At 62.0% G+C, this 22,355-nt stretch overlaps 7 protein-coding genes across 7 annotated transcripts; 1 reads left to right on the top strand and 6 right to left on the bottom strand.

Annotated features, from left to right (window-relative positions):
• Window positions 1-37: 37 nt before the first annotated feature.
• Window positions 38-2,535, bottom strand: CHLRE_06g272950v5 (ribosomal protein S18). The gene is made up of 5 exons (XM_001696420.2): window positions 2,358-2,535; window positions 1,855-2,030; window positions 1,510-1,631; window positions 480-628; window positions 38-240 (listed from the first exon to the last, which is right to left on the bottom strand). The coding sequence occupies exons 2-5, from the start codon at window positions 2,024-2,026 to the stop codon at window positions 222-224; spliced, it is 462 nt and encodes a 153-aa protein (XP_001696472.1). The 5' UTR covers window positions 2,027-2,030; window positions 2,358-2,535; the 3' UTR covers window positions 38-221.
• Window positions 2,536-3,123: 588 nt separating this feature from the next.
• On the bottom strand, window positions 3,124-6,825 carry CHLRE_06g272900v5 (uncharacterized protein). Its single transcript, XM_001696421.2, has 9 exons — window positions 6,663-6,825; window positions 6,460-6,555; window positions 6,141-6,380; window positions 5,839-5,979; window positions 5,493-5,699; window positions 5,103-5,359; window positions 4,771-4,977; window positions 4,434-4,638; window positions 3,124-4,295 (listed from the first exon to the last, which is right to left on the bottom strand). Exons 1-9 carry the CDS (start codon window positions 6,675-6,677, stop codon window positions 4,149-4,151), a joined length of 1,515 nt encoding a protein of 504 aa, XP_001696473.1. The 5' UTR covers window positions 6,678-6,825; the 3' UTR covers window positions 3,124-4,148.
• A 172-nt stretch (window positions 6,826-6,997) lies between these two features.
• On the bottom strand, window positions 6,998-9,525 carry CHLRE_06g272850v5 (uncharacterized protein). The gene is made up of 6 exons (XM_001696422.2): window positions 9,404-9,525; window positions 9,257-9,323; window positions 9,081-9,188; window positions 8,874-9,005; window positions 8,296-8,478; window positions 6,998-7,820 (listed from the first exon to the last, which is right to left on the bottom strand). Exons 1-6 carry the CDS (start codon window positions 9,427-9,429, stop codon window positions 7,629-7,631), a joined length of 708 nt encoding a protein of 235 aa, XP_001696474.1. The 5' UTR covers window positions 9,430-9,525; the 3' UTR covers window positions 6,998-7,628.
• A 130-nt stretch (window positions 9,526-9,655) lies between these two features.
• Window positions 9,656-13,221, top strand: CHLRE_06g272800v5 (ribosomal protein S8). Its single transcript, XM_001696149.2, has 5 exons — window positions 9,656-9,689; window positions 9,827-9,899; window positions 10,218-10,353; window positions 11,223-11,423; window positions 11,936-13,221. The coding sequence occupies exons 1-5, from the start codon at window positions 9,686-9,688 to the stop codon at window positions 12,146-12,148; spliced, it is 627 nt and encodes a 208-aa protein (XP_001696201.1). The 5' UTR covers window positions 9,656-9,685; the 3' UTR covers window positions 12,149-13,221.
• Window positions 13,222-14,557: 1,336 nt separating this feature from the next.
• CHLRE_06g272760v5 (uncharacterized protein) lies at window positions 14,558-16,315 on the bottom strand. The gene is made up of 2 exons (XM_043062971.1): window positions 15,995-16,315; window positions 14,558-15,818 (listed from the first exon to the last, which is right to left on the bottom strand). The coding sequence occupies exons 1-2, from the start codon at window positions 16,223-16,225 to the stop codon at window positions 15,399-15,401; spliced, it is 651 nt and encodes a 216-aa protein (XP_042923677.1). The 5' UTR covers window positions 16,226-16,315; the 3' UTR covers window positions 14,558-15,398.
• A 48-nt stretch (window positions 16,316-16,363) lies between these two features.
• On the bottom strand, window positions 16,364-17,575 carry CHLRE_06g272750v5 (uncharacterized protein). Its single transcript, XM_043062970.1, has 2 exons — window positions 16,949-17,575; window positions 16,364-16,615 (listed from the first exon to the last, which is right to left on the bottom strand). The coding sequence occupies exon 1, from the start codon at window positions 17,404-17,406 to the stop codon at window positions 16,951-16,953; it is 456 nt and encodes a 151-aa protein (XP_042923676.1). The 5' UTR covers window positions 17,407-17,575; the 3' UTR covers window positions 16,364-16,615; window positions 16,949-16,950.
• A 575-nt stretch (window positions 17,576-18,150) lies between these two features.
• CHLRE_06g272701v5 (uncharacterized protein) lies at window positions 18,151-21,835 on the bottom strand. The gene is made up of 5 exons (XM_043062969.1): window positions 21,358-21,835; window positions 20,836-21,092; window positions 20,349-20,452; window positions 20,052-20,208; window positions 18,151-19,799 (listed from the first exon to the last, which is right to left on the bottom strand). Exons 2-5 carry the CDS (start codon window positions 20,989-20,991, stop codon window positions 19,593-19,595), a joined length of 624 nt encoding a protein of 207 aa, XP_042923675.1. The 5' UTR covers window positions 20,992-21,092; window positions 21,358-21,835; the 3' UTR covers window positions 18,151-19,592.
• Between the last annotated feature and the right edge of the window lie 520 nt (window positions 21,836-22,355).

The following is a 22,355-nucleotide window of genomic DNA, read 5'->3' as shown; positions in this document are numbered from 1 at the left end:
CCCCTGCCTAAGCGCTGGAAACGACTGCGTGCGACACACTGAAAACGGGTTACACAGGCGCCGGCCAACAGGCCCTGCGCACCAGGCCCCTGCCGCCCCGACCCATGCACCAACACGCCACCGGACACCACCCGCCGCGCGCCACCAGCAGCCCCGGCCTTCGGCAGCTGACCCGGCGGCCGCCGCGGCGGCTGCGCAGTCGACCAGACCGCTCCTCACATTTACTTCTTCTTGGCGACACTGTGGATGGTTTACAGCGTGCGGGGGATGCATTAGGGCGTGGACCTTGCGGTACATGACAGCCAGGGCATTGCGCAGCGACCAGCAACAAGCAGGCTCCGCACGCCGAGCACGCCGCCGCTACGGCGCTGCCATTTCTAGCCACGGCAACCAACATGCAGCACACATTCCCATTCCATGAGCCACATCCCCGAGACCCCATAATGCATATGCCTAGCCCCCGCCCACCCACAACCCACCCGACGGTCTTGCCGGCGCGGCCGGTGGTCTTGGTGTGCTGGCCGCGCACGCGCAGGCCCCAGTAGTGGCGCAGACCGCGGTGGTTGCGGATCTTCTTCAGGCGCTCCAGGTCGTCACGCATGACGGTGTCCAGCTGCGACGAGGTCAGCTGCGGGGCGGGAGGAAGAGCAACCGAGCAAAGCCGACAACCCAAGGTCAGAGCACATGACATGCTGAGGTGCGCAGGGCATGGATGGCTGCGGCTGACAGCCCCACAGCCCTTAACCAGGCTGGAAAGCTGTTTTGCAATGCGCTCCAGTTATCGTTCCTCTGGCTGGTGCTGTCGCTGGTAGCACGTCGTCGCTGCTGCTCATCCTGTTGGAGTGTGGGTCCTGTTGGCGTCTTGGTCCGGCCTTCTGAAAGCTGGCGGCCACCCGCGGCGCCCGCTGCAGCGTGTCCGATCGTCCCAGCTCCCGTGCTTCAATCCAATGCGCAGATAAAGCCGCTGGTCATGCCGAATGCTACCGCTGACATCGGCGGAACTGCCGCACTTCCGAAATGCTGCCAACGCGCCAGAGGTTACCGCTGCAACTGGCACCTGGCTTTCCCGAAGTATCCTGCGAAAATGACTGCACTGACAGCCACGTGCGCTCCCCGCTCCACGCCAACGTTTAGCCCAGGCCCCATTCCGCCAGTACGTCGTGAATGGCGCTGGCTGCGGCCGTGGCTGCTGCCAGCCCCCGAGCCGCAGCATTCACCGCGTACGCGCGCCTGCTCCTGCGCTGATTCGCTGAAGCAGCCGCAACCGTTGCTCCTCTGGCGCTGCTTGCGCTGTCCGTGCAAAGCTGCTCCTGAAGCCGGTCCTTTGCTTGCGCTGCAGCTGCCTCCACTGCCACGTGCCGCTGCCGCCTCCTTTGAACGTGACAGGTCCGCGGCCGCTCCATTTCAACCCACCCACCAAGCCCGCCGGCATTCCTCGTCCCGCCCTTGGGAATCCCTGTGCCAGTGTCCTCCCCCCCGGGCCCCCACAAAGCAGGTCGCCGCACGGACCTGGCTGAAGCGGCCCGTCTTGTGGTCCTTCTGCCTGTTCAGGAACCAGTCGGGGATCTTGTACGCGCGGGGGTTCGCGACGATGCCCATCATGCGCTCCAGCTCATCGGCCGAGCACTCGCCTGTGACACGTAGTTTGCCCGTGTGAGCGGATGCCCGTTAAGTGGTGGGACAGCCGCAGCCCTGAAACGCCATGCACTGCATGCAGAGCCAGTGGACCTTGGAGAAGCAAATACTGCTACGCGGGCCGAGGCGCGGGAACGGCCGAGGGTACCAAACCCACGCCCTTGCCTCCTCTAGTCCTCCCCGACACTCGCACCCGCGCGGGGACTGCCCCCGCCTCACCAGCGCGCTTCCGCAGGTCAACCTCAGCCTTCTTGCAGACCAGGTTGGAGAAACGGCGGCCAATACCGCGAATGGCGGTCATGGCGTACATAATCTTGTTCTTGCCATCCACGTTAGTGTTCAGCAGACGCAGAATGTGCTGGAAGTCATCACCCTGGACGAGAGAGCCCATTTTGCTGCAAGGCAGCAAAAAACACGGACGCCAGCGTCAGAAGAGGACCGCGCCATAGACAGCCGCCGTCGCGAGATGCTCAGCCCGCTTCACCACTGGTCGCAACTATCACTAATTAGTCGCTGCTGCGATCCTGGGGCTGGGAGACGCTAGCCGCTGCGGCGCCGCTCAGGAAAAAGCTGCCTCCGCCGCGAAGCTCCAAGACAACGCCACCAACGCTGCAAGTCTACCCGGCTGCTGTTGTGTACTGCTGATATAGCATAGCCCATGGCTCAAGGTAGCCGCGTAGCTGCAGAGCCCAAGGCACCATCGCCGCCGTCTAGCGCCTCACCCGCGGAACTGTCAGCCGACGCAGAGCGAAGGCTTGGACGTGAAGTGTCAACCGACGACCTAAAGAGGGAGTTTGCTGTCGCGCCCGCAGGCTTTGTTTGGGCAGTCCGCAATGGGGCAATGGCGTACATGTTCGGGGCCAGGTTTGTATCCATTTGCCCTAAAACATAATTCTAGGGATATTTCCTTCGACATTTTGTCAAACACATAGCTTTCCTGAGAATAAGTCAACCCGAGTCCACATTTCGCTCCCGCGAAGGCTCCCGTGAACGCCGAAACATGCCTGTCATCCGCTGAAACTCGCTCGAGTGCTTGAGGATTGAACCATGATGCCCGCTGGCCTGAGCGGGTGGAAGGGAACAGCGGTCATAGAGGCGTGCCGCTCAAGGGCCGCTGGCGTGCCTCCAGGCTGTCCCCGCTGGGCTGTCCCGTGCTTTGGATGTCACAAGCACAGGACAGCCCAGGAGCAGGTAGGGCGAAAGCCACTAAGCCTGGACCAGCCCTCAACACCTGGTGGTGCGGTACTGGAAGGGCACTCCTTCGTGTTGTGGGTTGCTGGACGATGTGGAGCGTGCGGGGAGCGTGCACTGGAGAAGGCGGACGCAAAGACAGGCAGCGGCCGTGGGAGGCTGGCTCTACGCAGCCAAGGCTTCGCGCGGGCACACTGGGCTGGTGTTGGCTCAACCTATCCTTGACGCTTGGGGAACTGGAATACGGTACCGAAATCTGTGTGCGGCAGGGGCCCAGAACGTATTGTACTGCTTTGCTCCGATTGCGGTTAAAGCAAGCTGGTCCGCCTAGTCATGTGGGCACAGTCCTCGTGATCTGACAGTCATGGCCTGGATGCCGCCAGGTGGCCAGGCCTGGCCAGGCAGGGGCTTCGTGCGGGCTGCAGACACACAGCAGTTATCATGAGGAATTGGGGACGATGCACCATCTGACCAGCATGCAGGGGTGGCCCCTGCCATCATGGGTCAGGCTGAGTCCTACGCGCTACCGTATTATGCAAAAGAGCACCTTGCCAACATCAAGTCCTTGGGAGCAGCTGCTGGCGTCCTCAGGGAGCAAGACCCTCACCAGAATCGGGAGTGAGTGCGTATGATTAAGAACGCTCAATCTGTGCTTCGGCCACGCCCCGGACCGGGCATGTTCCCCATGTTGGCCATTCCAGACTGGTGCATCTCCGTGCCTAGGTGTTCCCCTTGTCGGTCAGACTGTGGGCCCTGACAAATGCGCAGCTGTATATCGTTACACGCGGCCTCAGTGGCCCCAGTGCCACGAGCCCATTGCGTGCGAACGGCCTCGGCGCACCGAGCGTACATGCATCGTGCACTTGCTCCATCCATGTACGTGTTTGATCCAACAGTTTCTTTGTTGTCGTGTGTCGTTACAAGGTAATGCGCACGACGCGCTTGCCTGTCCTTGCAGAAACCGAGCAATTTCAGTCCATGCGTGCGTCATGGGTCACCAGCGCCATCTTGGTCCTTGATGTCCGTCCGAAGTCCAAACATACCGTAGTCTCTAGTCGTCAATAGGTCCGAGTCACGAGTCACACATTATTAAGTGCACATCCAGGGGTCACTACCTCCAAGCACCACTCAAACCTACCTATGCACCGCTCGTTGGTAGCTAACCTAGGCGCCCGAACTCACCCTTGCTAGGGGCACCGCTCTCTCAGCATGCTATATCCATGCCCTAACCCGGCCTGAGCCCAACTATTGCGGCTATGTCCGTGCACCAGCCACCCTGCAGTCAGCCCTGCAAATCCTCCTGTGCCTTTAGTGCGAGATCTTTACTTCTTCTTGTACAGCAGCTCGCCGTTCTTCTTGGCGTTCACAATGTCGGGGAACGCCAGCGTGAGCTCCTTGGTGCCGTACAGGATGTTGTCAACGCACTCCACGCCCAGCATCAGGCTGTGGTCCTGGTTGGCGACCTCGTACTGCAGGGATCGAAGCCGAAGCACAAGGTGTCCAGGGTTAGGTCGGGGGTTCGGTAAGACATGCATCATTGCAGCTGGTGCGGCGCGTACACACATCCTACCGCTCACAACAACGGGCGTGTGCACCCCGCCGCTCACCTTGTAGCTGCCGAAGCGGCCGCGGCTCCAGATGTTGTGCTGCTGCAGCCAGGGCAGCGCCTTGTCCAGCACCTCGTCACGGCCCAGCGAGGGGGTGGGGTAGCCGTGCTCGATGCGGCGGTGGTAGACGGACACCACCTCATCGCCCGCCTGCATAAGCTGGGTGTTGATGGCGCCGACCAGCGTGTCGCGCACGACGTCCGACCTGCGGGGTAACAGAGAGGATTGGTCAGGAGCTTCAAAGGGGTGCTGTCTCTTCAACCCACTCCCCAACTGGCCGCCACATCGCGTCCGTGCAGTCCCGCCGCCGCCGATAACCGAAGGCCGCGCCGCTCACCAGGTGCCGGCGGTGCCGCCCAGCTTGACCTGCTCCTGGTTGATCGGCTTGTAGTTGGACTCGCTGACCTCAAACATCAGGGACCAGTAGGGGCCGGCCTTGGCCTCGGCGCTCTCCGGGTCGCTGCCGTCACCCTTGCACAGGGTGGGCAGCTTGGCGTCGTCCGCGGGGCAGTTGAGCTTGGCGTAGTTGGAGAACACCGTGCACCTGCGGGTACATTAGGATGGGAGTTCAGCACCGTGCGGCTGCAACCCTGCCCCTTGCAAAGCCACCCATGATCCAGCAACTAATACGATTCCATGTCAATTCGGTCGGCATGTCCCCCCACGCACCGGTAGAAGGGGCAGTTGCTCTCGGGGAAGTACAGCCAGCACTTGGTGCCGTGCGGGCACTCGCCGCGGATGCCGAAGCCGATGATGTGCGACGAGCTGTGCTGCAGGCCCTTGGCCCACTCCTCCTTGCCCAGCCAGCTGAGGGTGATGTCCAGGGGCAGGGTGGACACCAGGGAGTCGTACTGGTACTTGTGGCCGTTGTCCAGGGTCACGATCTTGGCGTCCTTGTCAATGGACACCACCTTCTGGCCGTAGCGCTGCGGAAGGGAGAACGGTGACCGAAAGAACGAGGCTTAGTTTCCTGCACGGCGGGCTGGGTTTCCAAGGGCTCTAGAGTGCCCCGCCCCCTCTAGCCTGTGATATGAGACACATTGCGTTCAAAGCCCTTGCCTGGCGCTCGGTGGGCAGCAGCTTAGCAACGCCCTTCCAGATGGCGCCAGTGCCGCCCGAGGTGGGGAAGCGAAACACGGCGTTGGGGCCCCAGCCGGCGTCCTCCTTGTTGTTGATGACGTTGGTGATGGCGCGGTCCACGTCCACGGTGGCCACACGCTCGCCCAACCAGTTGCACTGCATCAGGTTGGTGGGGATGGCCCACACCTGCGACACACGTTGAGGACCACAGTTGTTCGCTTCGGATTCAGCAGTGCCCAGCGGAAGCAGGGCTGTCATGTCAGTCCTTGTCCCAAGACGCCATGCCCAAGTCCAGCACAGATGAGTGATCATTCAACCCGTGTACCTTGAAGTTGTAGGGGCGCATGAACAGGTCGGCAATGCCGGGGCCCATCACGCGCAGAATCCACTCATCGAAGTTCTTCGGGCGGCCCTGAGCCACGGTGTTAGACACCTTGGCTTCCACCAGACCAGTCAGGCACTTGATCTGTGGGACCACAGGGTGGGTGAGGGATTGATCGCAAAAGCTGCTTCATTGCGAAGGGGCTTGGACCCTTGACAAGATGTCCCGTGTCGCGCTCCCGGCACCGCGGCTACTGCCAGCGTCGTGGGAGGTTGCTCCCCCAAACCCGCACAGCCCCGCCGCACCTGGTCCTCCTTGGGCAGCGCACTGATGTTGTTCTGGAAGGGGTACGCCACCCAGCGGTCGCGAATCCACACGTAGGAAACGCGCTGCAGCGTGTTCCATGCGTCGGGACCGCTGCCTAGGGCGGTGTCCAGCAGCTGGTCGAAGTACTCCCAGTGGCTGAAAATAACGTGCCCACCCATATCAAACAGGAAACCCTCGGGCGTCACATCGGTGCACGCAAGGCCACCAGCCTCGGGAGCCTGCAACAGACGATCGGAAGGAGTTTTGGGTCAAACTAGGTCCCAAGTGCTCGGACACAGCCGCGCTAGTGTATCTTACCGCATCGATCAGCAGCCAGTCCTTGTGGTCGTGCTGGACAAGGCGAGTCGCAGCGCCCAGACCCGTTGGGCCCGCACCGACCACCAGCACACCGACCTACAAAGCATTGATGCATATTTACCAATAAGTACACAGTATGCGAAACGCATCGCTGTATCGCGACAAAAAGAGGTTGTTCTGTTGCAAAACCAATCCATTCTGACCTTCTCGACGGACATTGAGGCTGAGGCTGTGTGAATGGATGGAGGAGGGCTGGTGCTGGAGTGTTATGTGTGAAAGCCCAGGAGGGGAAGCGCAAAGACAGGATGCGGTCGAACGGCTCTTTATGCTTCTGCTGACGCCCATGCAATTGCTACAGCACGTCACGTCTTTGTAGGCGCACACGGTCCTAACACGTTGCAATTATCCCTCAGTTTCTCGTTTTATCTGGCCCAGTAGCAGCAAATGCCGCGGCTGTCTTAGAGGCCGGCAACTCGTGGATGGTGGTGCGGACATCCCACATGTCACGTCACGTATCTGCGGCGGCGCGCAATTCGTTTCCCCGGACGTTACAGGGCCCTACATCCTTGCTAGCACATACTTTTGTCATGCTTCTCTCACACACATCTGGACGAAGTCAGCTTAACCGCCTGGGTGACGTGCGGCCACCGTGCTGGCCTCGGTGCTGACCACGACAGCTGACTGCCAGCGCTACGGACCAGCCTCAGCGCTCAGCCTTCACACGCCTACTGGGCGCGGTATACCACCTCAAGTACACCACTGCATCCAGCCCTTATCCTACCAACAAACCTATCTCCTGTCAAACGAGCTCCTCCCGGGTGAACAGCCCTCGGGAGGCACAGCACCACCGTCTAGCCGCCACCGCCGGCACTCGTATCAAAATTGCCGGCGACTGAGCGGGTGACGAAACCCCTGAAACCGTGATGCACAACTCTCCGTTCGGCCTTCACATCGTTGCTGGCTGCCAAATACAGCTGGCAGCGCCCCACATTCATCCACCCGACCCCGACCTGCCCGCCAGGTACCATATGGTACCGCAGGCACGTGCCTGCAACCAGGCGAACATAGCCACGGACACTGGCGACAGCCACCGATCGGCGCAGTACATCCCAACGCTATTCCACTTGCAGCTTCCCATCCAGAACCGCCAGCTTGCAACAGCAGGCCGCTTATGCCTTGGCAACCGAGGCAACAGTCTTGGTCTTGTCGTCGTCCAGCTCCGACACCTTCTTGATAGCAATTGCCAGCTTGTTGGGCACGGCCTTGATGCCAACCGCCAGCTTCTGCGCGGGCTGCTTAGCCAGGCGGGCAATGGTGGCGTACAGCTGGTCCTTGGTGGGCAGGTTCTCGCAGCGCTTCAGCTGCGCGTTGGGAATGGGGCAGGGCGGGAGGGGCGTTGTGGTCAGGGCACCGCATTAGCAACTTTGCATAACAGCGCAACCAGCGGTATTACTTCACCCAGGGCCTGATGTAACTGGAAGAATCCCGCTACATGTCCCAACTCGAAGAAGCAGATCAATGCCAGTCCTCCACGCGCTGGCAGCAGGGGCAGGCGTGTGGCGGCCCCATGCCGCGCCCTCAGATAGTGCCCTCCGTCGGGCGCCCTTGCTGTCATCGCTGCCGCCGATTAATGCCGTTGATTGCTAAGTTATAAATGCCCCCGCCCATTGTCGTCGTTGCTGCTCCTGCTGCTGCTCCTGCCGTTGCCTCCAATATGTTGGCCGCCATGCGCAACGCACCGGCAACCAGCATCTGTGCGAGAACGTCTGACCCACATTGCCCGCCCAGTACGTCTTTCGCCCACACCGTGCCCCAACCCGCCCCTGCAAAACTCACCTCAGCGGGGCTCAGGTACTGGCCAGACATGACGGCGCAGGACACCTCGGTCGGCCGCTTCACCTCCACGTTCTTAGCAGCCTGCTTCTTGGCCTCAACGAACAGGTCCTCCTCGAACTTGAAGTACGCCTTCACGGTCTCGGCGATCTCCTCCTCGTTGACAAAGACCCAGGCGTTCTCACCCTGTGGCCAGCACCAGAGAGCACCAGGGCTTTGCATGTTCAGCGCTTCCCCGCCAGCCGCATGTGGTTGCTTCTTAGGCTTTGTTACCCCTCCCCAACAAACCCTTCCCAATCGTTTCCCGAGCCAGGCAAGCGACTCCTTGCATTACTGACTGGTGTCCGAGTGCGACACAAGGTGTCAGGCTGAGCAGAATCGCTGGAGAAGCCCTGAGACCCCAAAGTCCCTCCCCACAAACGGACACGTCTGAGGCGTCACGCCCTCCCAAGGCAGCAGTTTGCCAGCATAATGCCCCCATGCCCCGTGTAACTCGTGTGCTCCAGTACCCGACCCCGGCAGCCGCTGCTCCATGCGCAGCCGGGCCAGCAAAGCGGGACGCGAGCGCGTGTCGCACGCACCGTGCAGCCCTTGTCCGCCAGCGCCTCCCACCCCTTGGTCTGCGAGACCGCGACCTTCATCAGGCTGTTCTTCGTCACGTACACGGACGTGTTAGCAGGCAGAATCTTGCGGAACTTCTGCACGGTCGGGACCTGCGCGCAAGCATTGCAGGCGCGCTCAGCACCACGACCTCGCCCGAGGCTACACCGAGCTGGCTGCCAACTTACATCCAGGCCCTTGAAGCGCAGGCCGAACACAACAGTGCTCTTCTCCAGCTTGCCCTTCAGCACCTCCACGACCTGCTCCTTCTTCTGGCGGGTAATGGCGTTGGTCACCTGCGTCGCGAAAGCTCCCGCCATCAGCTCTGAATTGCGCCATTTTGTTGTTCCAATACAAAACTGACCTGCAGGCTGGCGCGCTGCACGCGAGCGCTGGTGAAGGCCTTGGCCCCGAACTGGCTGCGCTGACCCCTGCACACGGCCCAGACCAAGTGGGTCGACAATTCAATATATAACATGCCATTAAACAGTCTGCGCTAAGCGAAACGCACCGCAGGGTCATGGTGCTGGACTGCATGGTTTGTGGTGGGGAGGGCCGCCTTTCTACGCTAGACACTGTTCTGGACGGGTCCAATGAGCCCGCTCTAAATAAACGTCTAGGAGAAGCAGTTAACCTAAGGGAAGGTGGCAGCAGGGGAGAGAGGGAGAGAGGGAGCGGGTCCATTGCTCCAGGGCGAGCCGGAATGGGGCCGGCGCTGCCTGGGCTTTGTCCGGCTGCAGACACACGGCTCTTTCTCTTTCCATTCCTTAGGGGCTGGGAACGGTGCACAACCATGGGTGAGTACATGGGGCAACTTACAGGGCTCTTCCGCTCGCATAATCTAGTCGGCTGCCCCGGCATGCACTTCGCAGCGGTCTGTTCTGGCCCCTGTCGTCGCCATAGTATTGACAGCTCATTCCAACCATTGTTGCAGGCATCTCACGCGACTCGCTGCATAAGCGGCGCGCCACGGGCGGCCGCAAGAAGCACTGGCGCAAGAAGAAGAAGTGAGCTCGGGCCGTGTTCGTAGCACATCAGGCGTGAAGTATTCAATATTCAGCCTTGGGAAGCAGCAGGCGTGGGGCCGCCGCAGCGGGCCAGCCGAGGGACCATGGCGGCTGTCGCGCAGACCATGTACCGGGAAGCGGAGGCGGCTAAGCTACCAGCAAATGCAAATTTTCTGTTTTAGAAGTCATCCGTGTGAGCGATGTGCGGTCGGCGCACTGGGCAGTGCAGTCGGTGGGGGCGGCTTCCCTTTTGCCCGGGACAAAGATGGCGCCACTCGAGTTCCGTGCTGAAAACGCATGCGGGTGATTGCTCTGCAGGTATGAGATGGGCCGTGTGCCGGCTAACACCAAGCTGAGCACCAACGTGGCTGTCCGGACAGTGCGCGTGCGCGGTGGGCACACCAAGTTCCGCGCTCTCCGCCTGGACACTGGCAACTACTCGTGGGGCTCGGAGGTGCGTAGCAGCCCGAGCTGCAGAGTCTTGGAGTGTACTGGAGCTGTAGGGCAGCAGGAGCCTCGGGGCTGGGATGGGACTAAGGATCAGCAACTTCGGCGGCGCGCAACGGTGGAGAAAGCAGGCGATGCCGGGCAGCCGCACGGGGCTGCCGAGCAGCCGCACGGGGCTGCCGATCAGACGGGGCTGACGTGGCGTACCATCGCAGCACCGGCCATAACGGCAATGCTGCTGATGCGGCGGCAGCAGCGAGCATTGGCAGTGCTATGGGGCTGCTGGAGGCGGGATCCTTCAGCGCGAGGGTCGACGGCGCGCACGGCGGCAGGCGCCACCGCTCTTGCCAATGCAAGATACGCATGCGGCGCAGCGATGTTACATGCGGCGGCACGCGTGACAGTGGTTTGGGGCCTACAGCAGGTCTGGACACTGAATGCCTCAATGCATCGGGCAGGCTTGCTCTGCAGCTACACCGCGGCAGGCTGCCACAGCACGCGTGCGGCTGCAGTGCTAGCGCGTTACAGCATGGTGCCTCGGTCCATAACAAGGCGCTTTTGCAGTCAGCAGCTTGTCAAATGCAGTAGCAGCACCGACACGGCAGCTGCGAGCAGTCACAGGGAGCAGTCACCGGGGGCGCGGCGCACGGCCGGACTGCTGCTGGCGTTGTGTCAACCGGGTGATCGTGTCTTGTGGCATGTGCGCCCGCGCGCATGTCGGTGTGTGTGTGTCCTTGCTCACGCACCTCGCCATGCCACGTCAGCCCCCTTAAAGCGCATTCCAGGTAGCGCTCGCTGCCGTTGCTAGATGCCATGTATCGACTTGTCGCTGTGTGTGCTCGGCCCTGCATCCTCTGCTCCCCTTTCGCCCCCTAGGCCGTCACCCGCAAGGTGCGCATCCTGGACGTGGTCTACAACGCGTCCAACAACGAGCTGGTGCGCACCCAGACGCTGGTGAAGAACGCCATCGTCCAGGTGGACGCCACGCCCTTCAAGCAGTGGTACCAGAAGCACTACAACGTGGAGCTGGGCGCCAAGAACCAGGCCGAGATTGTCCCTAAGCCGGAGGAGATTAAGGTGAGGGTAAAAGCTTGGGCTGGTAATAGCCAAGCGGTGGGAAACAGATATGCGGGCGGGTGCGAAAGGGAGGCGTGGTGGCAAGATGGACGGGTTGGTAGGGGAATCAACGTGAAACTCTGTGCAGCTGGGGTGCTTGCGCGGGGCACCGCACGGGCCAGCCGCACGCCCATGTACGTAGCTTTAGCACTGGAACAACAGCTGGGCACCAATGGTGAGAATTTTGCTTAGCAGCAGAGGAAGTTGACTTCTACGGAGGAGCGGTGGCTCGCCCACTGGACGGAGTGAGTGGGCAGCCACGTTGTGGCGGCGGGGGGGCCACAGGAACGGCGTGCCCGCAACACGGAGGAGCGGGTTGCGGGACGGCGTAAGCAGCCAGAGTACAAGCAGTAAACACCAGCACCAGCAGCGGTGCTGCACTGGGGCTTGTGTGAAAGCACAGAATCACATCTTTGGCTTACCCGTCTCCTGGCTTCCTTTCCTGTCTCCTTGCCTGCCATTCCCAACCACAGGGCTCGAACCACGTCAAGCGGAAGATCAAGGAGCGCCTGCAGAAGCGCAAGCTGGACTCGCACCTGGCTGAGCAGTTCTCGACCGGCCGCCTGTTCGCGTGCATCTCGTCGCGCCCCGGCCAGTGCGGCCGCTGCGACGGCTACATCCTGGAGGGCAAGGAGCTCGAGTTCTACGTGAAGAAGATGCAGAAGAAGAAGTCGAAGGCCGCCTAAGGGTGTGGCCGACGACTAAGGAGCGCCAGCGGAGGTGGCGCAAGCCCCTCAAGCAGACGTGTAACGACCCATGGTCTAGAGAGTAAATGAGAAACCGACTCTGGAGCACTCTCCTGGGGTTCGGGGCTGGAGCGCGTTGCAGCGACGTTGCGGGTAGGGGTGATACAAAACAACAGGGAGGGCGCATGACAGCGTTTTTACGGTGCTGACAGACCAAGACCAGCCTAGGCTTACGGTTGGCTGGCACACAGGACCAGAACAGCCGCAGCGGGGTCCGTGCAGCGCTGTACTTACGATTAACGATACAACAGGGTTCCGATAACATGCAGCAAGGGGGGCCAGCCGGCATGCTTCGCATCCCCAAACCCCAGCATTGCGGCGATGTGTGCCGGTTATTGACCAGACGGTGGTGGCGGAGGACCTGGCCCCACCAGCCGCAGTGGTAGCGCCGGCGGCAGCGGCCCTGGGCCCGCCGGGAGCGGCCGTGGGCCCATCAGTTGCGGCGTGCATATGCGTAGCGGAGGGGGCGAGCAAGGCCACGTGGAGGAGGACAGCGCCAAGAAGCGGCGCCGGCGCGCATAGGCGCGCAGGTTGACGCCGGCCGGTGTCTGGTAAGCGGTCTTTGCTGGCAAGCATAGCACAGCACAGTGTGGTAGGCCGAGGAGTGTTGTGGCTAGAGAATTTCCTGCTGTTCGGTTTATTGCTGGGCTGCGCTTGTGCTTGACAGCGGGACTACTGACGCCTGCTCTCGTGCCGCCTGCAAGCCCACTCCGCCTTCCGCTCTGGTCTGAGTACGCATTAGTTCCGCAGCACACGTCAATAACGGGACGTGGCTGGACGCATGGCGGGCCGTGCCTGTACGAACCGACTTGGGCTGTGTCCGGGAGATGAGGTAGACGCTTGCGGCCTGCCGGCCTCAGACTGGAGACGTGGCGTGGGGTCAGTCCGTGCGAGGGTAAACCACCTTTCTTGTCAACGGCACTCTCGTCGACTACATGTTCGCTTGTGCGTGTTGCGTTCTTTCAAGCACGTCAATTTACGGCTAGGGAGTGACTGAAGCGCAACTAATTTGCCTCGGAGGGCTGCGGCCCCAGTGCAGCCCGGTGCGATGGGACCGGTAGGGTAAGGGGCAGGTTGGCGTAGTCCTGTAGTGTGCAGTGCATTCCCAGACCCCAACACAGGGCGGGGGGGGGGGGGGGTAGAATCTTCCGAAACAGACCGCATGCTTCAAAATGGATAGAGCTCCAGGGGGGGGGGTACGCAACCCGGGTTCACTCGGGGGCGTGCCCATACACGCCGCACCGTCCAAAGACCAAACCTCGTCTAATGCTTATACATGACGTTTACATGTTATGACTTGCTGTTTTAGTCCCTGGAGCGGCCTGTCCGCTCACCGAGCTCGCAAAATGCAGCGACATGCCGCGACAACGTGCACGAAGGGCAGCGTTTAGCCCTTGAAAAGCCGTGCAAAGTGCTCCGTATAGTCAATAATAGACACGGCAATGATAGAGCATTGAAAATGTGGCGGTGTGAGGGACTCCGGTCGCGAAATTGCTGGTCGGCAGAGCCTCGCATTTTGTCCCGGGGTACATTCCAGTGCAATATTGGGTATCTAAATAACATATTGAGTGAGTTACTGCTCTCTCCAGCACACTTTGGCCCGATCGGACCGACACGCGCCCATCGGGTGCATGGCTGGCGGGCCAAAACCCGCCCATTTCGACCTCAGGCGAGCGTGGACCGCCCTCCCACTTGACCAGCAAGTCATTACTACATGTACGGAGGGGCTGAGAGCGTGGGGGACTCAGGGGAGACCAGTTTGGCGTCGTGAAACCCCCCCGGCCCACCCCCATGACCCCCCGCACGGGAAGGGCCGTACGGCAGTGGTAGTACAGTCGGACGGTGAATCTGACACGACAGGCGTGTCCAGGTTGTCCAGTTTTGGGACGGTGCCCCAAACTGAAGTGAACCCGGGTTGGGGGTACGAACTAAAACTCCTGACCCCATGTCCCAAAACCTGCCGACCCCCCCTCTGGACCGACCGACCGACCCCCACCACCGTGCAACCCCTCAAAACCCCCTCAAACCCCTTTGGTTTTTAGCCAGGTCGGTGTCAATCGACTGCTCTCGGCGAGCGCTACAATTGTATACCTCCGGTTCAGCTGGAGGCACAACTTGACTGGCAGCCATGCCACACATGTCCATGTGTCCGTGGCCGACCACTGACCCTTCTGTCAGACTACCGGGGCGTGCGCTTAAGCTTACAATCGCGCTGTACATATGATGTTTGGGATTGTGTGCCGGAAGAGGTCGGTCGACTTCCTCCCGGGATCATGTGAAAACCCGGGAAACCCGGGATTCTTGTCACGCTCGATGGCCGGCGGCAGCCTTGTCGCCATGATTCACACCAAGGCTTGGCCGTTACAAGTTCGCATCAGTTTGCATAGTCTGCATGACACCAGTGAGAGACGCTCGAGTGGGGCCTACGCTACTACGATGCCGATGTGGACGGACATGCGGCCGCTTTCCAGAAGCCAAACGTTCTGCAAATGCTTTAGTATGTGCATGCTAATGTGTGCTAATGAACCCCCACGGCCACGGGGCGCAACCCCCGCCCCACTTCCAGCATCCGCTCTTGCAGGCGCATCAACAGCAGAACCACTAGCAGCACCCGCAGCACCAGCAGCACCAGCAATGACATCAAGCGCCGCCGCTGCCGCCGCCTCCACCTCCGGGTGGGCGGGGCGTGGGGTGGTACAGGCACTGACATGGACACGTGTTTCGGCACCACCCCAAACCCTGGCTGGCTGACACACCACATCGTCAGTCCCGACCTGCGAGTCCTCGCCGTGCGCCCGGTCCGTGCCCATGGCTTCCACAAAGCCCACCGCCTCCACCGCCAGCCATTGGAGCGCACTGGCCCAGCGCCGCCGCCCGGCCGGTGGTGCTGCGGCAGGCCGGCCGCCGCCACTGCCGGCACTGCCACCACCACCGCCGCCATCAGCAGCGCTGGTGGCGCCGCCGCTGGCCCCCGCACCAACATGACCCGCACCAGGTGCAGCTCGTCTGCCTTCGGCCCCAGCACTACTGCCGCTGCTACTGCCACTGCCTCCGCCGATGCTACTGCCGCTGCTTGCCTCCCTGCGTGGTATCGCATTTGCGGCAGCAGCCCCAGTCCCTTCAGGCCCTCCCTCGCCCCCGCCGGCAGTTGAGTCCTCATCAGGCCGAGCCGCAGCTCTTCCCGCGAACATCAGCGCCAGCTCCCCCGGCAGCCCCGGGGACCCCGCTGTTGCTGCTGCTGCTGAGCTCCCGCCGCCGCATGAGGCTGCACCGCGGCGCCCAGGACTCCGGTCGCCTCCACCGCCACCGCCGCCACTGCCGCCGCCGGGGCTGCCGTCACCACCACCGCCGGCACCACGTCCCACTCCTCCTCCGGCCGCACCACCAGCTCGGGTGGCTGCGGCGCCCCGGACAGCTTGAGCGGCTGCCCGGGCCGGGTGGGGTGGCCTGTGTGGGACTCGGTCGTGGGGCCGCCACCGCCGCCGCCGCCACCGCCAGCGCGGCCGCCAGCTGCACCCCCACCTGCGCCGCTGCCGCCGCCAGCTCCTCCGGCAGCGCCGCCACCACCCAGCGGCAGTCCGGCCGCCAGCGCGTTCAGCTGCCGTATGGACTGTGTGATGGAAGTGGCGTGTGTGCGGTTGGGTCCGGCGACACCAGTTAAGTGGGTGAGGCAGGGGCACTGGGGGCGGGCAGGAATTACCAAGCCATTCGCACCCACCCACCCACCCACCCGCCCACCCACCCACCCACCCACCCACCCATTTGCCCGCCCACCCGCCCACCCACCGGCACTCCGTCCAGGAAGACCGGGGGCGCCTCCAGCAGCCGCGCTGTCGGGTGCACGTTGCAAATGAGCGACGACAGCCACAGCCCGTAGCTACTGCTGCTGCCATTGCCGCCGCCACTGACACTGCCGCCGGCCAGGCCTCTTGCAATGCTACTGCCATTGCCGGCGGCGGTGGCGAAGCGGGCGGTGGGCAGCAGCACGGCGGACCTGCCGCCCTTGCAGCACCACATCATGCGGAAGTGCCGGCAGCGCCTGCATGCGTGCGTGCGTGAGTTAGAGAGCGCAAGGAAAAACACTCTGTGTGTACGTGTGCGGTAACGGGAGACACACACAGAGTCAGGGACAGGGACGAGTGGGAGCAAGAGGAGGAGGAGATAAGACAACAGCACCTCACGCGCAGGTCCCCGATTGCAACCCCAGTTGCAGGTTGATATGGCTTCTGGAATGAATGACCCCGTCCCTTCATGCCCCCCACAGCCCCCCACAGGCCCTCACCCCTACCACTGCTACGCCACGCCACCCACGTGTACACGGCGTGGTCCACGATGCTGGCCGCCGCGCCGCCGTGAGGCGCCTCGCCCGCCTTGAGCAGCGCGAGGCCGTCGGCGTGCAGCGAGGGGCTGTGAGGGGCTCCGGGGGGGCGGAGGGGGGGGCGAGAGGGAGGGTGAGGCGCGGCAAGGTAGGGCCAGCCGGTGTTGGCGGGAGGGAGGGAGGGATGGCCAGGTGACGCCTTGTCCGCCGGGTGGAGGACCGTGCCGCACACCTGGCATGTGGGCCATGTGGGCCACACGTCTCTTTGTTTGGTGTGGTCCCTGGCGCCCTCTAACACACGCCCCCCACCAGGGCCAAGTGCAAGCAGAAGACACACACGTCGAATCCCAGAACCTAAGACTTGGGCCCCTTCCGGTATACGGTAGTGGAAAGGATGCGGATGTTGGCCCATGCACCCCCACCTTTATGCCTGTTTGATGCCGAGCACAGGTCCCAGCTGCATGCGGCGGGCCTGCGTCTCGCGCATGATCTCTTTGACGCCGTACGCCTCCAGGAGGTTCTTAAGCTGCTGTCCGTTCAGGGCCTTCACGGCGCCCCGGGTCTTGGGGAAGTCGGGCGGAACTTCGCCGTTGGCAGCGGGGACCTCGAGCAGGGCCTCATCGTCGTTGATGATGGCCTTGTTGTGCGAGCGCGCAGCCGCGGCGCGATAGGGCACGAGCTCGCTGCGCAGCTTCTTCACCTCGCCCTCAACCCGCTCCATAGTCTTCTTCAGGTCCTCTTCCATCTTCTTCGCCCATGCTGGCGCAGCTGCATCCTCAGCTTGAGCTGCAGACTGAGCCGCCTGAAATGATGCTGCAGCGTCCGTGAAAACGGTCGCCCTGTTTCCAAGGACGACGTGAACTGGAGCCGGCTGGGCCATCGACAGCTGACAGGTGGTGTTGAAAAGGGATATTAGGATACGCAAGCTTCAAAACGTTTGGTGGGTTTTATAAAGCTGTGACAAGCTTTGTTGGCGCGTCGGAACTGCACTGAAGTCGGACTTCGCAGCCTCTGCTTCAGCCTGAGGAAGAATAGATGTATACAGGAACTTCTATATTGACTGCTGTGAATCCGGGAGTAGACAACGGCCGATCGGCCGATCGGGACCGAAGGCTCCCCTCCTTCCCACGTCGGCCACCCTCCACTGGTACCCTCCACCCACCACCGATTGCCTCCCCCCTTTATATGACGTTGGGCGCGTGCGCGGGGGGCGGGGGGGGAGGCGGAGACAGTTTTCGGGCCCTATCCCCACCCCGGCTCGCTTATTCATGCGTGGGCGATGGGACAGTGTCAAGGCAGGTTGGTGAAGTCCCGCAGGGTGCAGACCCCAGACCCCAGAAGATGGCAAATAATTTGCAACGGCAGGGCAGGAGTGCGCGGCTGGTCGAACGCCGAAGTTACTGTACCGAAAGGTTGCTGGCTGGCAGGAAGTTTGCTGATGCGCATTCCTCACGCTAGACAGACAAACCGCAACGCCACACTCGCGATGCAAAGCCGCAGCGCACCTGCGCTTAATCATGCGTATGTGTGTTTACAAGGTGGTGTGCACTTGTCCTGCCTCGTGAAAACCGAAGGCCCGGGCCGGGGTGACACTTTTAACGCCTTCCGCATTCCGCATACCTTCTCTGTTTGTTTGTTACAGCTGTGGGGAGACACCTGCCTCGGGCCCAAAACACGGCCGCTGCAGCCTACCAGCCTCGTTGGACTGGCGAGGGCGCCGACACCTAACCGGCGCACACAACACCAAGCCTACGGCGGCCGAAACACATACAACGCTTGACCGCTGCGATCACAGGCCGCCTGCCTCCACTGGTCAGACGTAACCAAGAAGGAAAGCAGCTCCCTCATACACCCCACGCATTTAACAACACGCATACACAGCAAGAGAGCAAACGCCCTGATCAACACTCAGGAGCCACCGCCTGTCAACCCACCGCTCAGCTGACACCTCCATCCCAAGCCGGGCGAGAACGCAGTCAGCCACCGCACAAGGAACAGGGCAAGTTGATCACTCCTCAAAATCACAGGCAAGCCAGGCCCCTAGAAGCAAACAAGGGCAACCCCTCGCTCTCTACCCAACCATAACTTCGTCACTGTTACCCCAACCATAACTTCGTCACTGTTACCCCACCAAGACACCCTGCGTGTTTCAGCGGTAGCGAGCTGCGTCAAAACTATATAGCCGTCTTCCACTCCTGGAGCTTGGGCACGACCTGCAAGCATTGGTGACCAAGGGGACACAACTGATCAGCACAACTGACCTGAAGGCCCTAGGCAAACCAAGTGTAGAGTGTGGTAGTCCTCCGCTCTACCCTTCGCTTCGCTTCGGGGAGCTACGGTGACGTTTTGCCAATTTCTGTAACAACCGAGGACGCCCCGCCCTGGGATTCGATGCGACCGCAAAGGCTCCGCCTCCTTCCAAGGGGCAAGCCGACCCGCATAGCAACCGCAGTGCACCAGGGCTGCAACAGCAACCCGACCCTCTACACCGAATTCGTGGCCAACGCCATTCCCGACCTGAACATCAAAACCAGCACACGCACGCTACGAAGTACATATGCACGCCACGGCAAGGCGAAGCGCTGCCTGGACTACCTCTACGGTAACGCACTCCGCATTCCATTGCCCCAAAGATGAGCTGGACCCCTGCCAAACCGCATCCGCCAAGCCCCCCTGGGCTTGCTCAACCCCCTAACGCAGCCGTCCGCTTAGTCGGTGTCGCAGCACAGATCGATGACCTCCTCCGCCTCCTCGGCCCACTTCCGCATCACCGCCTTGGCCTTGTCCAGGGCCGCCAGCTTGGCTCCGTCCGGTTGGCCACGGCCGTCCGCCCGTCCAGCCCAGTGGTGCCACCGGTTGTAGTGCATCCTGCACACCGGCACGCTGCCGGTACCGCCGGCCTTCCAGCGCGTGGCCGCCTGCTGCACTCCTCCTCCCTTCGCCTCCGCCACGCACGCCGCGCAGCTACCCTGCACCGGCCCCAGTTTGCCCTGCCCTGCCCTGCCCTGCCCGCGCTCCCGGCCTCCTTGGGGTCGGCGCCGTACACACCCCCCAACCCCCTCCCTCTCAGCGCTGCACGTGCCGTGCCTGGTGGTCGTGGTCCAGCTGCCACGCCACGGTGGTCAGCCAGGGCTGGCCCGGCGCCAGGACGATGGTGGCGCCATGCAGCATGTCCGCCTCCCCAGCCAGCGTGCGGTTGGGCCAGTATGTGACCTCCACCGGCTCCGGGCCCGTGTTAATCAGGCAGTGCAGGATGCGGTGCGGGTCCTTGCCCTGCTGCTGGCAAGAAGAACGCACTGTCATGCTCTTGTCACGGTTACATGTCTCTCATTACAGATTTACAGGACTGCAGCGAGGCGCACAATGGCCCTGTCAAGCTACCATGTAATGCGGAGTTCGGTTAGAGTGTTGAGGAGCCCCGAAACCACGAGGGCGCCGCGAGGAGCCCCCGAAACCGCGAGGGCGCCGCAAGGAGCCCCCGAAACCGCGCTCAGAGCACTTGCACATGCACAACTCGACACTCGCCTGCAGTTGCGGGTCGTCGGGCAGGTCCTTGTGGCGCCAGCACAGCCAGCGGTCGGCGCTGTCATTGCGATCCGCGGGCGTCACGCGGAGCTGACTGGCCAGGCCGCTGCTCCCCGCCAGCTCCTCGATGGCCTCGAGCCACGCATACTGGGCTACGCTGCCATGTAGGACGCGACAGGCGGGCGCAGCCGCACCAGGCGCTCCTGGCCGACGGCCGCGCCAACCAGCCGGCCGGTCCAGCGCTGCAGCCCGTGAGAGGCCAGCCGCGCCTTGGGGTTGCTGCAGAGCACTTCGCACCCTTTGTACTCCGTGGCTCCTCCTTCTTTGAGGTCGTGAAGGATAAAATTTAGTGGGGCGACAGTGAACGTTACGGACGGCGCCGGTGGCGCCGTGGCCGTGCGCTGCAGCAGGAGAGACAACATAGCAATGTTCATTAAGGCAGAAGTATAGTGTTCGTTCGACACAGGCCACGCTTTCACCTGTCCATGCCTGCCTGCTCCTCGCGTGCTCCTGGAGGACCCATCGAGATAGCCCCATGCCCCCTGTGCTCCCACCCAGACTCGGGCGGACGTATTCTCGGTGGCTGCCGACATGCACACATGCGCAAACTTTACATCAGCTGGCACAACAAGGCCGTGCGAACCATCATGCACCACATTGCACGCGGTACCAACGGCTGCTGCTTTAAGATCATGGACGAGGTGGCTTTCCCTCTCGAGGGACAAGTGGGCTGAGCGGCCTGCCCACGCCACGTCGCTCCGTCTGAGGCCGAAGGTCTCGAAACTAGCCTCATCTCCCAGACATAGCTGGGGTCGGTTTCCACAGGCACCGCCCGCCATGCGTCCAGCCACGTCCAGCTATCAAGCACAAGCACAGTAGGCACAGGACAGCCAGACAGCAGGAAATCTGTGCAGAGTTGATCGCGTTCACGATTGCACATTCTTGCACCCTTCTGAATCTTCGACCGGATCCTTAGCTACTGCGCCGCTTCTTAGACCGGGAGGCAGCCGCAGAGGGCGCGCCGCGCTTCTTGTTGGGCTGCTGCGCCGCCGCCCGATGTGACAGCAGAGGGATGGAGAGGGGGATCGAGAGGTAACAAGAAAGATGACCAAATGGGTGGACATGCGCATGCGGGTGGTGTTGATAAATACCGGTTTTGGGCGGAAGAGTCGACTAGGCCTTCTTGGCCCGGCACTTCTGCTGCCGGGCCCGCGTGGCCGCGTCGGTATGTGTAGGCCGTGGGCGCACTTACTCGACTACCCGTACTGCCACGCTCAATTGGTGACACCAATTTGGTGAAACTCACCAACTTGGTAGCAGGGAACAATGTCGACTAGGATTTGCCAGAGCCTGTCACCAATTCCTGTGCACCCTGAATCCAAGCAAGTCGGGCGAAAACACGCAGACAGGCTGCATTGGCTAGTGACGCTATTCCTGTAGTATACGCACAATGCTCAGTGTAGCCCCACGGTGTAGCCCACAAAGGCCCTAAGCTGCAGCTTAAGCTGTGGGACATTGGCAGGATAGCGCTTGCAAGCGCGGGGCTTGTGTTGCATACGGTACGGTATGATGCTGCTTGGTGCGTGGTTGTGAAGCTGAGCAGCAGAAGTACTGTGGCACGTTGGCTGGAGAGCGCCTGCAAGCGCGGGGCTTGTGTTGCAGCTGCCGGGGCCGAAAGCAACGCTGGGTACGATTCGGGGGGTCCCATCACCAATTCTGTGACACGGGTGCCACGGGTGCTTCTGCCAGAGCCCATTACCAAAGTTTGTGTCAGCCTGTTTAATTCCAGCGCGATTTTTGCCTGTCACCAATTATAAAATCACCAATTGAGCGTGGCAGTACGGTAACGACGGGGCCATCCCCATCCGTGGAAGCTGGGTCGCTTACGCAAGCAAGGAAACAGGTGTGCGGCTTCACAAGTGTAAACCACCCCGCCGTGGCTTTGCTTTGTCCGGATTGCGTGAGAGAGTTACATGCGCACGGCTCAGCCGCACTTGCCTGCTAGCTGTGTTCTGCACTGCACATACATGCCACTCAAGCCCCGCCGTACTCTGTTGCAGCTTCCCACACGCCTCGCTGTCCAACTACGCACTCCCACTCGCGCTGCGCGCCAACCGCCACAGCCCGCAGAGCTCCGCCGTACCCCACAGCAGCTTTCCACACGCGCCCCCGCGCAACTGTCAGCTCCCACTCGCGCCGCGCGCAAACCACCACGCCACGCGCCGCCCCTACCTGTTCGTTGGCAGTTGCGCGAAAGCCCGTTTGTGATCCCCATGTGTCAGTTAATGCGTTGGTAGTTGCGAG

This window comes from Chlamydomonas reinhardtii, chromosome 6 (genome assembly GCF_000002595.2).
Source record: "Chlamydomonas reinhardtii strain CC-503 cw92 mt+ chromosome 6, whole genome shotgun sequence".
In the NCBI taxonomy this organism is placed as follows: Eukaryota; Viridiplantae; Chlorophyta; class Chlorophyceae; order Chlamydomonadales; family Chlamydomonadaceae; genus Chlamydomonas; species Chlamydomonas reinhardtii.
The sequence above is the reverse complement of the archived record's forward strand: the minus strand, read 5'-3'. Positions and strand labels throughout refer to the sequence as shown.

Coding starts and splice junctions, on each gene's coding strand:
- CHLRE_06g272950v5 (XM_001696420.2), bottom strand. CDS start 2,026: ATGGGCTCTCTCGTCCAGGGTGATGACTTCCAGCACATTCTGCGTCTG. Junction 1,632..1,854: donor TGACCTGCGGAAGCGCGCTG/GTGAGGCGGGGG, acceptor TACGTGTCACAG/GCGAGTGCTCGGCCGATGAG. Junction 629..1,509: donor AGACGGGCCGCTTCAGCCAG/GTCCGTGCGGCG, acceptor CCCGCCCCGCAG/CTGACCTCGTCGCAGCTGGA.
- CHLRE_06g272900v5 (XM_001696421.2), bottom strand. Junction 4,978..5,102: donor AGCAACTGCCCCTTCTACCG/GTGCGTGGGGGG, acceptor ATGTACCCGCAG/GTGCACGGTGTTCTCCAACT. Junction 4,639..4,770: donor GGCGGCACCGCCGGCACCTG/GTGAGCGGCGCG, acceptor GTTACCCCGCAG/GTCGGACGTCGTGCGCGACA.
- CHLRE_06g272850v5 (XM_001696422.2), bottom strand. CDS start 9,429: ATGCAGTCCAGCACCATGACCCTGCG. Junction 9,324..9,403: donor TCCAGCACCATGACCCTGCG/GTGCGTTTCGCT, acceptor GGCCGTGTGCAG/GGGTCAGCGCAGCCAGTTCG. Junction 9,006..9,080: donor TGCGCTTCAAGGGCCTGGAT/GTAAGTTGGCAG, acceptor GCTTGCGCGCAG/GTCCCGACCGTGCAGAAGTT.
- CHLRE_06g272800v5 (XM_001696149.2), top strand. Junction 9,900..10,217: donor CACTGGCGCAAGAAGAAGAA/GTGAGCTCGGGC, acceptor ATTGCTCTGCAG/GTATGAGATGGGCCGTGTGC. Junction 11,424..11,935: donor CTAAGCCGGAGGAGATTAAG/GTGAGGGTAAAA, acceptor TCCCAACCACAG/GGCTCGAACCACGTCAAGCG.
- CHLRE_06g272760v5 (XM_043062971.1), bottom strand. CDS start 16,225: ATGTGGTGCTGCAAGGGCGGCAGGTCCGCCGTGCTGCTGCCCACCGCC. Junction 15,819..15,994: donor TCTTCCTGGACGGAGTGCCG/GTGGGTGGGCGG, acceptor TCCATCACACAG/TCCATACGGCAGCTGAACGC.
- CHLRE_06g272750v5 (XM_043062970.1), bottom strand. CDS start 17,406: ATGGCCCAGCCGGCTCCAGTTCACGTCGTCCTTGGAAACAGGGCGACC.
- CHLRE_06g272701v5 (XM_043062969.1), bottom strand. CDS start 20,991: ATGTGCAATCGTGAACGCGATCAACTCTGCACAGATTTCCTGCTGTCT. Junction 20,209..20,348: donor GGAGCCACGGAGTACAAAGG/GTGCGAAGTGCT, acceptor CCTACATGGCAG/CGTAGCCCAGTATGCGTGGC. Junction 19,800..20,051: donor CCGACGACCCGCAACTGCAG/GCGAGTGTCGAG, acceptor TGCCAGCAGCAG/GGCAAGGACCCGCACCGCAT.